The 21661-nt window shown below is 38.1% G+C and overlaps 2 protein-coding genes across 3 annotated transcripts in view; both read left to right on the forward strand.

Moving 5' to 3' along the window:
* Positions 1–760: 760 nt before the first annotated feature.
* On the forward strand, positions 761–12995 carry LOC111344142 (microspherule protein 1). Its single transcript, XM_088745313.1, has 13 exons — positions 761–869; positions 2881–3118; positions 4232–4273; positions 4791–4865; positions 5917–6026; positions 6742–6850; positions 7397–7535; positions 9081–9147; positions 9467–9594; positions 10485–10582; positions 11040–11126; positions 11819–11947; positions 12475–12995. Exons 2-13 carry the CDS (start codon positions 2900–2902, stop codon positions 12574–12576), a joined length of 1305 nt encoding a protein of 434 aa, XP_088601439.1. The 5' UTR covers positions 761–869; positions 2881–2899; the 3' UTR covers positions 12577–12995.
* An 865-nt stretch (positions 12996–13860) lies between these two features.
* Positions 13861–21661, forward strand: part of LOC111344143 (spectrin beta chain, non-erythrocytic 1) — a 48119-nt gene continuing 40318 nt past the window's right edge. For both annotated transcript variants that reach the window (XM_088745161.1, XM_088745162.1), the window contains exons 1-11: positions 13861–14464; positions 15438–15537; positions 16034–16101; positions 16203–16316; positions 16569–16639; positions 17433–17513; positions 18678–18793; positions 18922–19034; positions 20059–20243; positions 20342–20524; positions 21238–21280. In XM_088745161.1, coding sequence (XP_088601287.1) covers positions 14342–14464; positions 15438–15537; positions 16034–16101; positions 16203–16316; positions 16569–16639; positions 17433–17513; positions 18678–18793; positions 18922–19034; positions 20059–20243; positions 20342–20524; positions 21238–21280 — 1197 coding nt within the window. In that variant the 5' untranslated portion in view covers positions 13861–14341. The remainder of the gene's footprint in view (positions 14465–15437; positions 15538–16033; positions 16102–16202; positions 16317–16568; positions 16640–17432; positions 17514–18677; positions 18794–18921; positions 19035–20058; positions 20244–20341; positions 20525–21237; positions 21281–21661) is intronic.

Raw genomic sequence — 21661 nt, forward strand, 5'->3', positions numbered from 1 at the left:
AAGGTATAAAATATCTACTTAAATCAGGAACCAAAAATAATCTGTTACAGCACTGCATAAAATTTTATAAAGTTAGGGATGTGTCTAATAAACTTAGATTCGTACCATCAATTTGCCTTGTCTGCTGTGTCAAATTTTTTTTTTTTTTTAAATAATGGCATGATGTGCATTTCATGTAGATATTTAGCTTTAGTATTAACCCCTAAACTCCTATGAGTGACCAAGACAGAATTTCTCCTTACAGTTTCAAAACAAAATCAACCAGACAAGTGATGAGAATAAAGAGAATATTAATTAGGAGATTATAATACCAAATTCTCCAAACTTACATCTTGAGTATTGTTTGGCAGACAGTAAGGAGAATTTCTAAGGAGATTTTTGTCATGAGAGGGTTGAATTAGGCAGAATAGTATTTTGATGAAAAAACAAACCCAAAGCGATGCAGGCAGTCAAATAAATACTATAACTCATATCAAGTGGTGTCACTCGAGTATTTGTCAAAGGGGCACTTGTTTCTTCTGGCATGATTTTCATCTAAAAATTAAGCCTTGTCTTATTGGAGAACCCTGAAGTTGGGGATGGATGTAAAGGTATTGGAGGGGGTACGGAGAAAAATCTACTATCAGTATCTTTTTTCGCGCAAGTTTTTCATCACGTGAAGTCCATCTCCGTTTGCCTCTCATTACTCAACCGTGGGGTCTCACTCCCATGGGAAATGTAAAAGGTTAGGCATGGGAACTAACAAAATCCGGCCCATAATCCTATTCAGCGCGTCATTTCAATATGGCGTCTATTTGTGAATGAGTCACTGTGGAACGGCTTTCACCGTTTCCTAGAATTTTGGAGAAGAGATCAGAACGTCGTCACAGGTTAGGTATACCTTTGAAAATATACAGTTTCTGTACCCGTAATTTTGAGTGGGAAAGATCAAGAGATATCGAACTAATCAATCTCTACTTAAGCAGTGAACACATGCGAGCATTTCATTCGAGAAGCATTTGCTTTGATACGAAATGCCCCTAAGATTTTTACGCTAAATTGAGTTTACATAGCATTCTAAACTACGTAGATCGTCATATGAGTTATTTAATGGTCATAGGAGATATACGATTGTGTTTGTCAACATCATGCAGAACCCATAGGCACGTGGATATTTATTCACCATTAGCACTCGTTACGTAAAACTGCTCGTCGGCATTGCGGACTAATTTCTAAGGATACGTTTGTAGTCTCTTTTTTTGTTTATAGAAAGATCAGTAACTCAATAATCTGGAGATTATTTATCCTGAACTTTGACAACTGCTTAACGGTATAGGCATCTTATACACGGCCAGCGTTCAGCAGTGTCATAAGCGATCATTCCTCATGGTGTCTAAAATGGTTTGAATTTTTCTCTTTTTTCCAATATTTCAAACCAGCATGATTTTGAAAGAAAAATACTTTGCCTCAAATTTTTTTGCCATGATTTGAGACATGGCATTACATTGTTTCTTTTTAGGGGTTGTAGTGTTGTGAGTTTTATTTGGTCAAGTTTTTGTGCCTATTGTGACTTCCTTCTGGGAAGGTGGTAGGCACTATGTTGTGGTGTTGTGTAAGTCTGTAAATCTTCCCCAAACTCCTCGTGGTTCTTTAAAATGATGAACTGTTGTGAGACACTCATAACATCTCTTGTGACTCGACCTAATTTAGTTATGACACTAGCCATTATTGAACAAATCTAATCAGGTTTCTTCAGACTCATTTTTTTTTTTTTTTGGGGGGGGGGGGGGTTTAGTTTAATTTTGTTTTCAGGACCCCCTCTCTACATTTTGACATTGGTATCAATTTGAACACAAGAGCTATATTGTCAAACGTCAGCATGTGTGTGTTTACTCTGAACGTACCTAACAAATCCTTTCAAGAAATTAAATTGAAATGAAAACAAAAAAAGGGAAAAGAAATGACAAAAAAGAGACAAAAAAAAGGTGGCATGGCCAGGGCTCAAGCCTTAAACCTTCGGACTCGGGAGGAGTAGATAAATCGATAGCACCAGGTATGTAGAGCTTATAATGAGGCAAACTTTTGAAGAAGAGGCAGAGTTTGAATTTGATGCACATTTAATGCATTTCTATTAATTTCCTGCCCTGTCCCCAGCCTGTTAATTTACTGGTATACAAACTCTGCTCTAACCAGTTCCTTCTTTTGTCACAAGTTTGGCAGCAACAAGAACTGTTCATTAACCCCTCTGCATTTTGCATTACATTGCTTTTACTACAGCACTCTACATCTATACAACAGCAGGCACATGCAGTCATAGATTGCCTTTTATTTATTTATTTTTTTTGATGACACCAACCTTTAAATATTTTTATGTTATATAAGAAGTTAGACTCATGAACTTTCAGTAATTGATTTTATTACACGACTCGAGCAGTCAAAGGGCCAATACTAAAATCAACCAATCAAAATGCTCTATTGCTGGTCCAATATTCTCTAAGTATTGGACCGGGCACTGTCCCGAATGGTCCCGAATGATACCGCAGTTGTGTCCCTTTGAACTTCAGTCGTATGATAAATCTCTTATTAACCAAGCTTGCTTGGGACAGTACTGGAAGAGTATCGGCCCTCGTTCTTTTTTGTACGGACCTCGCTGCGCTCGGTCCATACTGTCAAGACTTCGGGCCGATATTCTCCCAGTACAGCCCTTGCGCTTGGTTAATAAGATATATGGACTCGATTAATAAAGAAGCTTGTAGTGACTTCTGAAAGACTGGTACATTCTTCCTCCAAGATGTCTTGATTTCATTTGTAAAACAGAGGGAAAAGAAGATGGGAAGTTGAAAGTCACCTAAGATCTGGCTCCCTGCCATTCTTAAATTATGGTTATTATTTTGATTGCAGGGTTAAAGGGAAAAAAAATATGTCATCTTTGCCTCCAACAAATACTTTTCCCAATCCCCCAGCACCTATTCCACGACCATCAGGAAGGGCCGGGAGAAGTACTCCTCGTCGAAGTTCTTCACGTTCTATAAAACGAAAAAAGTTTGATGATGAATTGGTTGAGAGTAGTCTTAAAAAGGCGGTTAAACAAAGAGGCGATGTCACTGTATTGGAAAAAGAAATACCTAAGAGAACTTTGGTAAGGAACAAAAGTGTAACTGTGTCAATGATTTCAGACAAAGGTGGATGTGAATAGAAATAGAAACTCACAATATTGGCAAACATACAAAAGCCTCTGAATAAAAAGAAAGTGTATGACAATTTGACTTCTTCCTTCTTGGGGATTTGAAGCTGCTTGCTTCACTGTTAATATGTACCTCATTTGAAACAGCAGCCTGCTTCAGGTTAGGCAGATGCTTAGCTCAGATCCTATTGGTGGCTTTAAAAGAAAAAATCCACATCATTCTTAACATTGTAAGTTATAATAGGGACCTAAGCAACCACGACGGCAACAGCAACGAGGACGTAGAAAAACAAGACATCTAATTGGCAGAACAATAGCTCAGCATGTGCATTTTGAAACTTTGTACATTTCTTAGCCGTCCTATGCAAAACAACAACATGAAATCGCCAAAATTTGCATCGTCTGCGAACCAAAACCATGACGGCAAATTAATTTAATTTCTATTTGGAACTCAACGCTACTTCTATACGTCATGCTGAAGTTGAGTTGTGGCGCCGTATGAGACAGTAAGCTCATGCAGCCATTTTTGAAATTCTGACTAAGAGTAGAAATTCATTTTTTAATCGAAGTCTTCCTTGGTGTTGCCGTCCTGACTGCTTAAGGTCACTAATAAAATCCCATTGCTTACCCTCACCATAACACATTTATTCTGCTGTAGCACTTTTGAGTACAAAACAAAAGATCTATTCTATTCAAGAGTTTTAAACTTTGCCTTAGACTGAAAAATGCCCCTGCATGTATAGTGGTTGTTTGTATGTGTTTCTTCATTGGAGGACAACTCTTTTCAGTGGACACTTTTTGTAGCCATGCCATTGTCCTCTTAATGAAGTTTCCTTTGCATAGTCTATCTATATTCTATATTCTGATCCTTTGTATTGTTCACTTCATTGAAGGGACACCTTCTTTTGAGGGACACTTTTAATAGTCATGAAGTTGTCCCCCTTTGCATGCCCTTTTGTTAGTTTACCTTCAGAGAGACCCATGTTCAGGGGACAGTTTTAGCTCTGAGGGGGTTCACTTTTAAAAGTTGTTCCCTGAAGTAAGACATCTTTTATGTGAATTTTACAGCCCACAGGTAAAGGCTCCTCAAGGAAACAAAGAAAAAGCAAAGTAAGTATTATAAGTATTATTCATATCATTGTGTGGTCATACTTTGATATTTCCATAGATTGCAAATTAAGAAAACCTGGGTAACCTGCAATAGACTGGCATCCTATCCAAGGAGAGCAATGATAACAGTCGCTTCATGCTATGGAAACTGGGTTAAACTCAGGCAGTTTGGGCCCCATGGTTTAGTGCAGACTCAACATCACCGTTCTGTTTCTTCTTTAATGACAGTATTCTCCCTTATTTTAAGCATGACAGACAAAAGAAATTTTCAAACCTTAAAGCAGTCCTCTTCGTTGTTGAATTTTGAAGAATTCCAAGCAATTTTAGGCAGAACTTCAGAGGAAAATAAGAGGTGCATCAGGGGTAAATTTTTACATGTTAGCACCTGAAAAGGAGAACACTAGTGAGAATATAAATCACATTTACTGTACATGTACATGAAGCACCAATAACTTTTAATAATGCTAAATTCTGTATCTGGTATTTGGTATAAACAATTTGTCACTCTTATTAATAGAACCCTCAAGTGAATAAAGACTTTGGAAGATGGAGACCTGCTGATGATCTTGCCCTTATTACTGGAGTTCAGCAGGTAAGACTGACAAATTTATCATGAATATGTATTTCATCTCTAGAAGTACAAAGGGGCTTTGTTAAGGGGAAGCTTACAGTTAGATGAAAGGGTATTTAGAAGTCTTTACACCCTTCTAGTTTGCCCCCACCTTGATGAGTTCACCCAATCAAATATAACAGAATCACCCTCACCTTTATCAGTTTTCATCTAAATCGTACATCTTGTGTCCTTATGAAATGAGTTGAAAATTGAAGGTGAACTGTTGGGGGGCAAACCTGCAGTGATGCGGAATTTCTGTAAATTGACAAAAGAGAAGTGCACCTTGGATAAGGGGTTCAAAGCTTAGGTGGCGTGGGTGGTAGGAAACAAAATTCAAGAAAAAGTTACAAAATTAATTACTTACAGAGTTGAAAATATTTTGCAGAGTTAAAGTAGAAGATAATTAGTCCTCATCTAATATTTTACAAAAAAATCCTTTAACTCCCAGAATTGATTAAGCACATTAGATCATATACTTATAATGAATTTTGCACTATATAAGTATTAAATTTATTATAAAAACATTTATTATTAACTTGTACACTGTAACTTCTCATTGTAGTTACAATACATTTTCCCACAAACAAGTTATGAGAACAGAGAATTGTCAGCTAGAGAGTGTTATCTTGATTTACAAAGAAATTCTCCTATTTAATTTACAAGGAAATATATGGCAGTCCGTTGGGAGAATAACTAATTAGATCTGAGGAGTGAACCTTTTAACCCCCAAGATCTGATTGTTAATTCTCCCCTCTAGCTGCTGCTTGTTTCCTTGTACATTAGGTATGAGAATTTGGTGTTAGATCAAGATAACAACTTCTACCTGATAAGTTTGAGTGTTCTCATTACCTGTCTGCTGGGTAATGTATGGATTTTGTAGGGAGAAGTTACAGATTAATCACTTCTGGGAGTTAAAGGGTTAAAGGACTTATTTCACCTGGAAAATTTTGTGAAACAGTAGCCTCAACTTTGATAGACATATGAACTTGCAGTTACCTGTATCCAATGCCCCAATAATATTATTTTCTAGACAAATGATCTGACAGCTGTTTATCTTGGGATAAAGTTCTCTTGTCGATTCACTCAAAAAGAAATTCAAGAAAGATGGTACCAACTTCTTTATGACCCGGTAGTGTCAAGGTTTGTGTTTTTTTTCTTTTTTTTTTTTTTTTTTTCCTTATAAGATGTTTGAAAATTGGCTCCAAAGTAGGTTGACAGTCATGCCCTAAAACTCTATTCTCTACCCTTGAAACTTTTGTCGAAAATCAAGAACTGGGTTTGGTGGCCTAAGTTGCAATTTTTCCAGGAAAGGAAAATGGAGTTTCAAGATGTGCAAAGAATTTTTCAAGGATCTTGATCAGCAGTTTGTTAAGAAAAGGATATAATTATTGAAAGCATAACAATAACTCGCATATATGAAATATTTTCAAGACTTGCATGTATGCTTGAAATAAACCCCTTTTTTAGCATCTATGAACAGGTACCCAACTGCCCTTCTCTCTTAAAATCTGTGAGATCAAAGGTGTCACCTAGGTGTCAGAGTTGCTAAGAAATTGCACCATGGGCTAAAATTTCAAGTGATGTGGCTCAAAGGTGGCAAACAATTGTAACTGTGTAACCTCAGAAGTGCTCATTGTGCTTTACCAAATGATTGCTGGCCAAAAATCCAAATGGTGATCCCCACCTTTTCTTCTGAAAATTTCGCTGGTAGCCAGTGCTAAGCAACAACCCTGAGGTGTTGTGGCTTAAAGTTCTCTTTGGTTTGAAAATTTTTAAAATTGCAAATTAATTTTTCTTTGGTTGTTGCTGCAATATATTGAGAAATTTAATCATAATCTGTGGAATCCAATCAAAGGTTAGCAACTACTGCTGTGAAACAGCTTCCCGCAGATGTCATTGCTTCAGCACAGAACAATGCACTTTGGTGCAAAGAAGAGGAACAGATCTTGGCAAATGTACCAGCGGTGAGCAAGTGTTAAACAAGTACTTTGCATTAACAATTTAAACCCCAAGAGTGACCAACATCTACTTTCTCCTCACAGTAACACTACTGGGTCATTCTTTGAGATCATGAGAATAAAGGAATGATCACCAACCTAAGAAACTTTGATTGTCAAACAAATTCTCCTTTTCAGTACCTTAGGAAATGTATAGAGAACAGTATGGAGAATATGCATACTGATGTTAGGGTGTAAATGGTTGTAGGAGTTATGTTGCAGATTACAGTTTGTGCATTTTGAAAAATTTTAAATTTGCAATCCATTGGAATCTTCTTCATCTTTGCCTACAATGTTTCCCCTCTTACTTCTTTCGCATTCTCAGGTGTTTATCAAACTTACACTGTTGAGTCCCTTTAAAGTTGAAGGTAGTTTTGAGTGATGCATTCAACCATTCTGGAATGAATTCCACTTCTTATCGAGATCTTTAAGTGTAACTGATACCTAAATGTTTAGTCAAAAGGGTATTCTAAGATTTTTTTTTACAAAAATGTCTTTGCCTTCCTCTTTTAGAACAGCCCAGCCTCCTTAGAACTATTCCAAGATTTGTTGGATAAAAACCCCTCAGTTTTTCACCAGTGTCGGTCAGCTAAGGCATTAAGAAATCACTGGCTTCTGATGCGTCAATATCAACTCCTCTCTGATCAGACAGGTAATGAAATAAATTAACCAAGTTATACATTTGATTTTCCAATCAGCCAGCCAGTCAGTAAGACTGCTGGCAAGTCAGTGCACCAACACTCATCAGTCAGCAGTCATTTAGTTAGTTGATGTGTCAGTTACCCAGTTAATCCACTAGTCAGTCAGACAGTCAGTCAATCAGTTTGTCAGTCATTCAGACAGCCAGTCATCAGACAGTCAGTCACTCAGTTACTATGTAATGTCAGTCAGTCAGTCAGTCATTCATCAGACAGTCAGTCACTCAGTTACTATGTAATCTGTCAGTCAGTCAGTCAGTTAGTCAGCTGTTCAACCACCCAGTCATCTGTAATTTAGCCAGCCAGACAGTCAGTGAGCCACCCAGTCATCAGGCAGGCAGGCAGTCAGTTGGTTAGTCAGCCTCTAATCCAGTAATTCCTGGAGCTGTTAGTCATCCCACCAGTCAGTTAGTAAATCAGTCAGTCAGCCAATTTGTAATCAGCCATCCATCAGTCAGCAATCTATCAGACAGTCAGTCACTCAGTTATTCAGACAGTTAGCCAGTTTCCCCACATTGACATTATAAACTCAAAGGTAAAAATAGACATTGCAAAGCCAGCCACTCATTTGATATTCATTTTCAAGGTAGCAGTTCAGTTTTACTTTTAGTGAACAATTTTTTACAAAGTAATTCAGATCGTGAACATTTTACTATCTCTAGAACGTTTTGAATATATTTATGTGCATGCTGTTCTTGATAATCTAGTTTTATAATTCTTCTTATTACAGCCCACAATGTAAACTACTGGGTTACTAGTAATTGTGTTAGCTATCAAAGTTTATTTATTTTACAGGGCTCGAAAAATATTTGAATTACAGCTTGCCCGTTGGGCAAGTAACCCTTAAGTTTTGCTTGCCCGGGGCACTTCCCTGCTTGCCCAAGTTTTCAAACTAATTAATAATTCATGAACAGAGATTTACCTGGATTTTACCTGGATTTTAGCATCAAAGTGCTAGCTTCGTTTTCGCGGTAGAAATATGCGACTTCTCAGTTTTCACGTACAATTTTTACAATTTTAATTAATATATCGCTGTTGAGGTAAGTTTTGTACAGAGAAACCGAAACATTCTCGCAGAAAATTGCTACAATTAAGAAATAAACACAGCGTTTTCGTTTCCAACGCGGCAATTTTTGTCCTGGAAAGAAATTTGATCGGGGAAGATTTTGATCACGTGCTAGGCAACCACTTCTGAGCCGTGAGCGCGCGTCACGCAATCAACAAAACAACGCTATAAATTGTAATTTTCGTCAAACGTCATCTAAACACTTGATTACCCTTGGGCCTAAAGCTTACCTTTTTTCGGCTTCTCAAAATCGTTATCAAAACTTAGTCGGCAAACGGCTTGCCCGCTGGGTCCTTGCCCGTCGGGCAAGGAAGGAGAGAAAGTTACTTGCCCGAAGGGAAAATCTACTTGTCCCGGACGACCGGACGGGGTTTTTTCGAGCCCTGTTTTATCTATTTATGCAGAAGGTTGTAAAGTTTTGCTCTTTTTACAGTTTCCACGGCAGAACATGCAGTGAGTTTCTCGGACGCTGAGGAACAGATTAATGATGCTGAACTCTTGTAAGTAAACGTACTTGCACTATCCGCATCCACCTCTTTGTAGCGATAAAGAATCGATAAGTAGTCTCCATAGCAATAGTCTTCATCACGAACGTTGTTTCTCTTGTCACGCAGCTCGCTTTCTTGTCACGCGACACGCTTTCAGCCCCACGAAGTGTTGGGTGTGACGTGCTGTGTCACTACACCAAACAACGGTTGTAAAGAAGACTCCTTTATTTGGGAAAATCAGAGTTATCGTACCTACAGAGCCTACTGCATTAAGTTCACCCCTCATCTTTACTTTTTTGATTATCATCTCCTTTTCATTTTTAATTATCAGAGAAACTAAGGACGATAATTTGGAACAGGAGCTTTCATTGGCCGACAGACGAAACAAGAGAGAGATACGCCTGTTAGAAGGAGAGATCCCTCTATGGCAAGTTATTGTGGAAAAACTCAACGCAACCAGTAAGATGATGCTTAAGTATTCTTAAATTACACCCACAAAATTGTAGTGTAAAATTTGCCTACCAGTTTGTGCGTTAAACTCCAAGAGGAAAGGTCCAGATTAAACCCCAGGCCCTTCTTTATTTACATGTAGGAGTTTAAATGGATACGAGCAAAATATCACGAGAAGCCGACAAAAGTTTCCATCGTTGGTTGTACTCAACATTTTTTCGCGTTTCCTTAACCCGTTCATCCAAACATTACCATCCATATTTTCCAAATCTTCTTTATACATTTCCTTTAGAGATGACAAGGAGATTTCGTTTACCAATCAAAGCTTCTAGGTTGGCAATTATTTCCTTTATTCTCTTCACCTTGCTGTGTGATTCATGGGTGATATTGTAAGCAGGAATTAGATGTTAGGCACTCTGAGTGAGTTAAATGTCTCGAGCAAGAACTTAAGATAGAGCCTCGTCTAGAGCTTAAACGTGGACTTTTATTCTTGAACTCACATGCTTCCCATGAGAACACCACGAGTTGTTAAAGTTTTCTTCGGAAAAATGCCCATCAAGTGTTCAATAGACCACTTTCATAAATGGCTGCCGGATTAATATTCTTTTGTTTAAATTTAAATTAGCCCTTCTGGCCTCGTTCTCCAGTACGAAATTCAAAAGAATACATTATCTCAAGCGAGGCCAGAAGGGCTAATTTAAATTTAGACAAAAGGAACATTAATCCGGCAGCCAATTATGAAAGTGGTCTATACAATATTCTTGTACCGGATAGTCTTTCCGTGTCCACTTTCTTGCAAGGAAGTAATTTCTTTCTTTCTTTTTCTTTTTTTTTGAATCAGTGATGACCCTTATTAACAGCTTTCTCAGTGTCAGTCTTTTATTTTGATCTGTTCTCAGCTGCAGGCACCACAGTCACACCAGCTAGCGAATTTGATTCTCATACACTTGCAGTTTTGAGAGGGCGACTGGTCAGGTACCTCATGCGGTCTAGAGAGGTAAGTGGTTCAGCGGTTAAGCTCTATTTCTGATAAGTGATGGCGTGGGTCACTGTAGCACTTGTAGTTTTGCTCTTTCCTCATGGTTGCGCGCGGAGCAGTTTTTAAGAAGTGGGTGTCAAAACCAAACGTTAAACAGTAACGAGAGTTAAATCGCTTTCACACAAACACACACAAAAAACAGTGAAATGCAGATTTGATCCCTCCATTTCACCCAGCTTAAAATTCTCCAAGAATTCTACTCAACTAGACTTGATTCCCGTTGTTTGGGAGACGAACCTCAGCGCACTCTGTAAATAGCTAACTGGGTTTTCTCTCACCTATTGGGATTTTAAATTCTTCGTCATCCAATCTCTGTATTTATTTATTTAGTTACCATGTCTCGAATTACGGCACAGAAGAGCTATTGCGGTCACTTTAATACATAAACAGAGGTATCCATTTAATTTGGTTGCAGATCACCGTCGGAAGATCTACAGCTGACAATCACGTTGATGTTGATTTGTCCCTTGAAGGACCCGCATGGAAAATCTCAAGGCGACAGGTAAGCGTAGTGCTCTAAGGGAGATCTCGTATGGCGTTGAAGCCGGGTGTTCAACAGTTTCAAGAGAGTCTCCGACCTGGCGTGACGCGGGTAGTTGACACGCTTAGCCGGTTGCGCGCGCGATGAAAGTGTAGGCAAGTGGTTGCATTTATGTGAAAGTTACTAGGCCGTGTTACTATTTTTGATGGTGAATTTTTTTCTCAATGTATTTTAAAGAGCTCTTTTTGAATCGTCGACAGACAACCCTTTTAGTACCCTAAAAAGGTGCATTTTGGATTAGAAGGCTTTTAGATCGAATGTCGGGAAACCAAACCAAAATTATTTACAACAGCCAATGAGGTCAGAGTTGAAAAACGCAAAGAACCAATAAGAACTCAAAAGACACGTGACCGCCTTCAAGCGCGGGAAACTGCGACGTGGGTCGCCAAGTCCATTTTGGTTTAAATTTTGAACATGATTGGTCGAGAGAGTGTCGCAAGTTTTCTCTACGAATCACTAAGCGAAGAAAAGCTAAACCAATGCATTCCCTGATTCCATTTGGTCCTCAATGAGAAATTGACCCAACACCCTTAGCTGTACCAAATCACCTGTGCTTCAGGTAACTTTCAAGAGGTGCAACAGCCACTTAGATCCAAGAAAATTAATTCCTTAGGCGAGTCTTATCGCTTATAAGTCGTTGACTTGATTCACAGGCGGTAATCAAGCTTCGTAGTGAGGGTGAATACTGTGTTATCAACGAAGGTCGAAGACCGCTGTACATAGATGGCAAGCCCGTCGTCATTGGTACCAAAGCGAGGCTTCACCACAACTCCACTTTTGAGGTACTGTCAAATGAGTGAAATATTGAGATGTGCGTAAACAACAACCGGCCAGAATTTGACTTCTACTGCTTACCTTGCATTTTGTTGTGAATAGTAAAATTTTGACTGTTTTCCATGCAAAGTAAGCCAAATCAGAGATTAATTTTTAATATAAATTAAGTTGCTAAAACTTTTCTGCTCACCATGGTAACCAAAACTGTTGCAGCTCGGGGCGCTGAATTCATGTACTCATGTTATGTCCTGGCTGTTGCTTTTAACAAAATATTAGCCCAAATTATTTTTTTATTTGGTTGCTTTAACTCGTTTTTTCGTTCTGCAAACATAGCTATCGTTGTTCCCATTTGGTATATTCCTGTCTTCAATGAACAACAATTTTCAACAACCCAAAGAACAGCTCGGGAAAAAAAACTTATTTTACCTGAGAGCTTGAGTAAAAAGCAGTGAGGGGATACCCCTGGTGATAAAGTTCTTAGATAATAAATAAAGATCTTGAATAATTGATTGTAGATTCACTTTTTCTTTTACAGATTTGTGGTCTTCGCTTCGTGTTCCTGATAAATCAAGATCTTCCCGGAGCCACAAAGGAAGTAAAACAACCGACACCAGCTCAGCAAGGAAAAGTGGCGTAAAATAACGTCGAAAGTGCCTCAGGACACCAGCAATAACCTGGAGCGTCATACTCGTCAAAAGTGGCTTCGAACCACAACCTTCATTTATCTGCCACTACACCAGATGTCTGAAAAAAATATATTTAACGACAATATCCGTCGGGGACCCTTTCATGTCCTCGATACATCGGAACGTTTCGTATAGTAGACGAGAGGGAAATACGAGCATTCCCGAACTAGTTAGAGGTTCAGCGCGCATGTCACATGTGAAATGTTTCGCAAAGGGACAGAAATATATCGCTTACCTTTTAATTTAATCGAGACTGTAAATTTGTAAATTTTTTATTTGAGGTAAACTCGACATTTCGAAATACATAGGTTCGATTGTATATAAGGGGGGAGATGTTAAGAATGCGATAATAAAATTTCACCGACTTGTAGCGAGCCCTCGTTTTTTCAGGTTTTAACCTTTGGCCGAGTAAACCTTGGGCCACTATTTTCAAATAATTTCAAGTCATGAAAAAAACCAGTTTTTGGTGGGGTTTCGAAGTTAGAGGGAATTTGAAGAATCTTCAGCGAACAAGAGAACGTAGGTAAAAATTTCTCGGCACTTTCAGGATGTCCCAGCCCTCCACATCACAATTCCCTCTTTTTCTTCCGAGAATGAAGTTTTTAGGACTTTCTTCTTGATCTTGTTCTCGTTGAGTTGTTTTAGTTTATGGAGATTTCGCCCTATTGCAAGTTCGCACTTATCACAATGAAAACGCGAATATCTTCTTATAAGGAACGCGTTTTGCCAGAAAGAAACGGAATGAAAGATTTGGAGGCGATCTGGTATAGGTGGAGGTGAGTATTTGTTATATTTGATAGGGCGAACTCTTCGAGGTTGAGGCGAACTAGTATGGAGGGGGGCATTAGCAACCTCGTTCCCAGGGCCTTTTCCCTCCCCACCCCCAGCTCCACCCACCAACAAAGGGAAAAGACCCTGGGAACGAGGTTGGGGCATTAGAGCCTCTGGGAAACCGCAAAACCGGAGAAAAAAACCGAAAAGCCGAACCTTTTCGGCCCAAAAACCGATCCAAAAAACAGTCAAAACCGAAAATCCCAAAGCCCCCCTTAGTATGGGGGCGAATTTGAAGTGCACAAAGTAGAAATGTGGAGGTTAGCAATGTTAATAAAATGTGTTCTTCCTTAGCCTTCCACTCAGACAGGCTGGAACGAGACTGACATTTTTTATATGCTTTGTGTCAATCACTCCTAATAAGGAAGAGCGAGAATTCGAACTCGAAACCAGCATACCATTACACTATCGTGTCACGCTTATGGAAGCGTTCTTCGTCTCCTAGCAGCTTCATATATATTGCTTTCCTCGGTTTGTGATCATAATCATTTATAAATATTGGATGGGTCTCCAGGACGTTTTAATCGGAAGAAGGCTTGTGATTTGTTTGTATGCTTTTGACAGAAGGATCACATAAACATCACTCGTGATTTGCTCGCCATAAGGTCAACATTTGGAATAATTTCCTCAATTAGGCCTCTCTTTGACTGCACGGAGCTTTTTATCTGTCCTGTGTGGAAAGGATACGCTGAAGAAGATAAATTACGAAAGGAAATTTGATTTATGTGGCGTTAAACATAACAATATATCCACGTTGTGATGGACTGGAGCGACGATTGTACTTTCACTCAGTAATTAGTAAGGCGCGAGATACAAAACTGTTTACAAATAAGCGTTTGAAAGTTTCATCAGGATTCTCGTTTACAACGACTTGAACACAGGATTATGTCTTATATTCCTCCGCCGACACCCACCTTCGAAAAAGACAGGATAAGAGCGTTAAAAAATGAGCGAATTAATTCTCAAAAGAAAACTTTCACAAAGTGGGTCAATTCCTTTCTTGACAAGGTGAGTTTATCTCGATGTGATCTTGTTAAGTACGAAGCCTCCACCAAAATGCTTAAATATGCGTTTTCTTGATAGTAACCTAACTTCTTTGTTAGGAAGTAAATTAAGATGTAAAGTGTGACCAAGGGAAAACTTAGTCTCCATTGTACTGCAAGAGCTCTCCAAAACTATGCTTTGATTTAGCTTTGAAATACTTTTTCGTGTAAACATGTTTAACTTTAATTTTTATAAGCGATGTAGATGTACTCTGGCAAGTTTGTCTTGACAATTTTTCCCTTGCGAAGTTTGCGTATGGAAGCATTAGGATTTTACAAGTCCCCTTGTCTAAAACTAAACAAAATTTGTTAGAAAAAAGTTTCACAAACAAAGCAGCTCAGGATGTTCCAATATTTATTCACCACTCCTCAGATCCGTCTCAAGAACAGTGGTATCCTCACCCTTCATTTTGGGTTGGCAGCCTTTAAAAAAATCAAAAAATTAATATTTGTGAGCACCTTTGCCAAAATTATTCGAGAGTTTGCTTTGGGACTGCTGATTTTTCAGACCAAATCTTAACTAAACCATTTTCAAGGCAGTAATATTTAAGACTGTGGTATATCTACCTTGACTAGCCATCTCTTGCATGAATAAACAGAATGTTTAGAATTGAATTTTTAAAAAAATTATGAAAAACTATCTCAATAAAGATTATTATTTTGATAGAGTTGCTCATAGAAAGCCTTTGCATTGCCAATTTTCATAGCATATTGAAGAGCCTGAAAACCATTCTCTGATTGGCGACAAATACCCTTTTAACCATGTGAGGGCCGGAGTGGTCTCTGTCCCATGGTTTTGTTGTTTTACCCTGAACAGCCTAACGTCAGTATACTTGTACATTTCTAATGGAACTGACAAGGAGAATTGACTTAAGGCACACTGGTTCAGTGATTAAGTACTCGTGTGCACAGCTGATATAACTCTTGATTTATTTCAGCACAATAGCCATGTAGATGACCTCTTCACAGACTTAAGTGATGGCAAAATATTAATTTCTCTTCTTGAGATTATTTCTGGTGAAAAACTGGGAAAAATAGGTAGGATGGGTTATTTTAAATACAATTGTTCTAACTGAATTGTTTAATTAATTTTAGGGATCCATGTACATGTATAGTCTTATGTGTATATGTGTACATAATTGTATCTCTTAACAATGCTTTTGTGTTATGAAATATGCAAATTTAGATCAGTGTTGGCATTAATCCAGAAAAATTTGAAACATAAATTTTTGTTTCAGAGCAAAAGTGCAATGCACCAATGGGTTTAGTGTTTAATCAGTACCAGTTCTTTCTTGACATGAATTTGCTTAAAATTCAAACTTTGCAAAACTATCATCAACTATGTAAAAATGTATTATTAATGATAATTTCCAGGTCAGTGTAGCTTATGCAATTAGCAAAATTAAGTGAGGATAAAATTGTTCAAGTTCAGATTGTGGTAGTGAATGATTATTAAGGTCCCTGTTGAAAATAGATGTTGGTTCTTTGCTACCACAGCTCACTAATGTATGCCTTGTTTATTTTCACTTTACAGCTCGTGGAAAACTGAGGGTGCATAAGATTGAAAATGTGAACAAAGCCCTTGAATTTTTACAGCGCTCAGTAAGTTTGATTAGAGATACATTTTTTCACCTGTTGTTTAATTTATAGCAATATTGATATTATTCTTGGCATTTTGTAACTCTTACATATACTGTTTACAGGTAAAACTTGAAAGTATTGGAGCAGAAGATATCGTGGATGGCAATGAACGATTAATCCTGGCTGTGATTTGGATGATTATTCTCAGATTCCAAATCGCAGATATCTCATATCAGGTATCATAATATTTGTGTTCACAAAAGAGCAGAATTCCTCTAGTTTCTGAAATATTTTTTTTTTTACTACACACAGTAAGGATATTGTTTAGGTCTCCACATGAGAAGATAAAAAATTGTTATTAATAGGGGTAACATTAAAGAGCATTTTACGAAGACCAAAGTTTGTGTCCTCTCAACTGCGGTCTCCTTCTGTACTTCTCATTACATAGTAAGAGTTTTTTTTACTGAATAATGGACATCATTTTTCAGGATGAAATGTCTCAGGAGAAAAAGTCTGCCAAAGAGGCCTTGCTGCTTTGGTGTCAAAGAATGACAAGAGGGTAAAGTCATGTCTAAATTTTGTGCAACTGAGCAATTGGTCTACATTTAATTTAGTAGCTACAGTAGTAACGTAGCTCCTTGTTAATATACTGAAAAATAATATTAAGTACTTAATCAAGGCTGTGCTCTGAGAAATATTGAAGGGAGCCCAGTGCTCTGAAAGTGTGAAATCCAGGGTGCACAGTATATGCTTTTTATGAAAAAGGTGTAATTCCTGAGTTGCCCAAGAGCAAAAGTAAGGTGCCAGAGGCCACCGGGCGCTGCTAGACCACAGCCCTGCTTAATGGAAGTTCATGAATTTGAATTGTCCAATGCTTCTCATGTTCCCGAAATGGCCATGTCTAAGCTGTAGAATGTCCAACAGAGGTCTTCTGCAAATATTCTTCCTGAAGGTTTTGATTGACCCCTTTTTCCCCAAGGAGTGACTACCAGGAGTATCCAATTTCTCTTTACAATATCACCCCTGAATCAGATTAACGTCACAAGAATAAAGGAAATAATCACCAACTAAAGTAGCTCTTGATTGTTAAATAAATTCTCCTTGTCAGCACTCTAGGAAATGTATAAGGATAGTATGGAGAATATGTATATTGATGATGGGGTGTATAGGGTTAAGATTTATAGTTGGTAGCTGATGTCACTGAGGAATAATGAGCTTTGTATATAAATGTTACAGACTCCTTTTGAGGTGGAGCAAAGTTTACCACCAGCCATATCTTTTTTACAACCTTGCCTTCTCAATACAGAGAACTCTACAAGGTGTGTGATAATTTCTGTTTTTTTATTTCAAAGGTATTCTGGAGTTGATGTTCAAAATTTCACCACAAGCTGGAGAAATGGACTGGCTTTTAATGCTCTCATTCATAAACACAGGTGTTTGAATCCTCAACTGACTTTGCTTTGCCATCTTTAACAACATACATTTTCATGTGATTGTACTATTAATATTAATATTAATATTAATAGTTGCTTTTAACTCTTCCACTCCCTGGTTTCATTAGTAATTCTCCTTGCCCTCTGTATACAGTTTTTATGATTTTAATTCTAAGAATTCAGGGGTTTCATTAATGTTTTCAGCAGGAGGGCAACCGGTTTTCACAGGCGGCAAACTTTTTGAACTGAACTTCTTTATAAGATAAATTTTCCTCTTGATCATCAAATTAGGTGACGGGCAAAACCATCCTCACAACTGCTCAATTTTCCTAATGCCCAGCTCTTAATCTCTTAAACCCCTGAGAATTTGGTATTGGATCAACTGATAAGCCCCTAGTTGATATATTTCATTATTCTCATCACTTGTCTGCTTGACTTTGTATTGGTGTTGTAACAAGAAATTTTGTCGTCATCTCTCCCACCAATAACGTAGCTCCATTTTCCACCTTTAAAGGCACGCACAACCCACAATTCCTCTATTCACTCCGATGAAGGGCTAACGCTTCAAACGTCAGCTTTTGTAATCGTTACAGTGACCAATTTACCATTTCAACTTTGTTGATATATCCAAATTATTTCGTTACCCCCACCGACGCAGCCCCAAACAGTTTCTTTCAGAACTATCAGCCTTTATTCTCATGATCTATGTTTATTATAACATAATGAACATAGTATGCATTGTCTGATGGTTCAATTCAGTTTCCAAGCAGATGCTTTATCATCATGTTATATAGCCCCCACATAACTAGCTAAGTCATAAATACAATAGAATGATTTTTTTCCAGGGTCTGTAGCTTGGTAAAGCCACTTCGATTGTTGGGAGAACAGTTGGAAAGCTCACAAACCATTTGCCTTTGGCTCATGTTTATAAGCTTTCCTTGCATTTACCCATCATCCCACATGGTTTTATCATGTTACAAAGCCTGGAATAATGTGTTCTATTTCTCAAATAGATATTGAGTAGTGCAGCTAATCAGAGTACAGAATTTGTACCAATGCTATTGGTTAATACCGAAACATGATAACCTTTTGAAGTTAGGCATATTACTGTGTTAAAAGTTCCACCCTTAATTTTGTGTTTGAATTTTTCCCCCCTTTTCACAGACCTGACATGATCAACTATAGTGCCCTACGCCCCAGCCAGCATGAGGCAAACTTGAACAATGCTTTTAATGTTGCTGAGGAGAGTTTAGGAATTGCCAAACTATTGGATGCAGAAGGTTTTTTTCCATTATTTTTTTTCTTTTTTTTCATGATCACGATATTTCAAGTCTGCATTTGAGATTCAATCTTTCTGGAATTAGTGACTTGACTGGTTTGTTTATCTTTTGCAATACTTCATCTTCAGACGTGGACTGCCCACGGCCTGATGAGAAGTCCATCATGACATATGTGTCACTGTATTATCAATATTTTGCCAAAATGAAGACAGAAGAGACAGGAGGTAGACGTATTGCAAAGGTGTGAGACACAAAGGTTTTATGATTCGTATAGGTAATCACATGATTTCGAGTGCAATTTGGAATAAATAAGCACGAAAAAATTTTTTCAAAGACAAACAAAATTGCATGAGCCCGTAGGGCGAGTGCAATTTGTGGTCTTTGAAAAAATTTACAGGTGCTTATTTATTCCAAATTGCATGAGAAAATCATGTGATTATCTATTAATAATAGACATGAAAAAACATGAGGTAGCTTCTCATAACTACGCAGAAGAAAAGCGCACACATCACGTGCAAAAATAATTTATTCAAACCCTGCAAGTGACATTGACCTTGACATTGACATTGACCAATCATTCTGACCAATCAGAATGTTTGGTTTGTTTCTTTCTTTGCACTGAATTAACCCTTTTCTGCACTGAATTAACTCTCTTCTACACTCAATTAACTGAAAACTTAACCAATCAGAACTGAGAAATTTTTTCATGTATATTAGTATTAAAAATACCGATGTAATGTATCACAGATACACCAACTCCTGCGAGTGAGTTTGCCTTTTGGAGCAGGGGCAAAGCAATTAAACAATTGAGAGGGTTAGAGTAAGAGGAGAGAATATATGGTATTGGAGATTTGGAAAGGAACTGGCGATGAGTTGTGCTACTAATAGACCAGCACTCGGTTATCTAATGTTTAACGGTTAAATGGGCAGAAGTTTGTTACTGCCTCTTACATGGTGCTAACTTAAGTCAAGTGGAATCCCACTCTCTTGAATTCTTCTTTCTTTAAACTCTTCATCAATCCAACCAAAACTAGCTTCACTTCCTGTGTCAATCCCATTATTCAAACCATAGTTAGGTTTAAACCAATTTCCTTTTTCCTGGATGGTCTGAAAAATTTGGGATTCAACTTTACGTGCAAACAACAGTATGCTTGCTAGAAAACTGTCTTAGGAGAGTGAAATATCTTGAGATCCAACCAACTGTTGATTATATTGACTTTTTTTGTTAAAATGAAAATCACTGGATTTGATCATTTTGTTTACAGATCCTCGGGATCTTAATGGAGGTGGAAAAGATGGAAAAGGCATACGAAGAGATGGTGTCAGACTTGTTAAACTGGCTTAACACCAAGATTGTAGAGCTTGGCCGGGCATTCCAGAAGTCTATGGTAGCAGTTCAGAGGGAAATGGCATTATTTAAGCATTTCAGAACAGTTGAAAAGCCTCCAAAGTAAATTAACTTTGATTGCTTTTGATAACAGCTTGTCCTCTGATCGCCTTTTTTTTTTTTTTTTATTCTAAGTCGTTATAATTTTAATATTCAATCAGATACTCAGAACGAGTGAATATTGAAGCCCACCTATTCAGCTTACAAACGAAACGAAAGGGTAACAATCAACAACCTTACATACCCCCTGAAGGTAAATTGGTGATGGACATCAACAGAGCGTGGCAGGTCATGGAGAGTGCTGAACATGACAGAGAAATGGCGCTGCGTCAGGAATTGATAAGGTACCGTATTCGCTCGAGGGCGTGCCCACCCCATCCCCCCCTCCTTCGGAGGTGCATCGTACTTTGGAGTCATGTTCTCTGTTGATAATCGTCATTGTCGAATATGCGCCCTCGGATTTCGCGCACGGAAGCTCCCAGAACCTAGCTCAAGAGGACTTCTTGGTTAGCTGGGCTATCTACGGGGTTCATTTGTGACAAGTATCCAGCATATACTGTCCGATCAGGACAGTTTGGATAGTCAAAATAGAGCGCTTTTCGATGGGTGTCGTAAAATCAAAACCTAAGTAACTGCAATGGCCAATAGAAGAAAGGAAAATACCCTGAATAGCTAGTGAGAACTCATATCGAAAACAGGTAAAGCGCGAGAAAGCGCGGCGAACAGTGTGCATCTGATTGGTTAAGAGAGCGGCGCTAGGTTTGTGGACCAATCACAGAGCGAAGTAAAGCAAAGCGAAGTAAAGCAAAGCGGATTACTTTCAACACTCAGTTGAAAATTGCTCTAGTATCGAATACCAATTACACATACTGGCTAACTTTTCCTTGGGAAGCGCAAGAGTGTCATTGTAAGAAGATGATAAGCACAAGGCCGCAAACACATATTTGGCTACCTACTAACTGTTTCAAGATACTTCGGTAGGGAAACCTCATTGAGACCTATCCAAAATTACTGCAAGAGCATCATGTAATTTCTTTAATGTCTTTGTTGTTCCCAGGCAGGAGATGCTTGAAAAACTAGCTGACAAATTTGAAAGGAAGGTAAAGAGTTACTTTAAGTGAGAATGTGTCGTTTTTCATAACAGCGGTATCTGTGCAAATTTAGCCCATTCTTGGACTTTTGCTTGTAAAACAGAGTGCGTTTGGATCGCATCACGACCCAACCCAAATTTTAAAGAAACGTTTACTCAAATATATGAGGAGAAATTACTGTTGAATAAAGCGATAGTACGGGCTCTCTATAGGTTTATTGGCATACCAGTCCCCGCAAATTTCAAGAGAACTCTAGAAAAATCGAGCTGCTCAGTTTCGATGTAAAAAGTACGCAAATAAACTCCCAATTTACCAATTGAATTATTTTTCCTGTAAACCGATAAGGAGTGTGGTCTTTCGCTTCTATAAGGTAGCCGTAGGTGGACAAGT

Source organism: Stylophora pistillata, chromosome 14 (assembly GCF_964205215.1).
Source record: "Stylophora pistillata chromosome 14, jaStyPist1.2, whole genome shotgun sequence".
In the NCBI taxonomy this organism is placed as follows: Eukaryota; Metazoa; Cnidaria; class Anthozoa; order Scleractinia; family Pocilloporidae; genus Stylophora; species Stylophora pistillata.

Excerpts from the sequence above, each read along its gene's own strand:
- LOC111344142 (XM_088745313.1), top strand. The coding sequence starts at position 2,900 with ATGTCATCTTTGCCTCCAACAAATACTTTTCCCAATCCCCCAGCACCT. Across the intron at positions 9,595-10,484 it reads GGAAAAACTCAACGCAACCA|CTGCAGGCACCACAGTCACA; the intron begins GTAAGATGATGC and ends ATCTGTTCTCAG. Across the intron at positions 11,948-12,474 it reads ACCACAACTCCACTTTTGAG|ATTTGTGGTCTTCGCTTCGT; the intron begins GTACTGTCAAAT and ends TTTCTTTTACAG.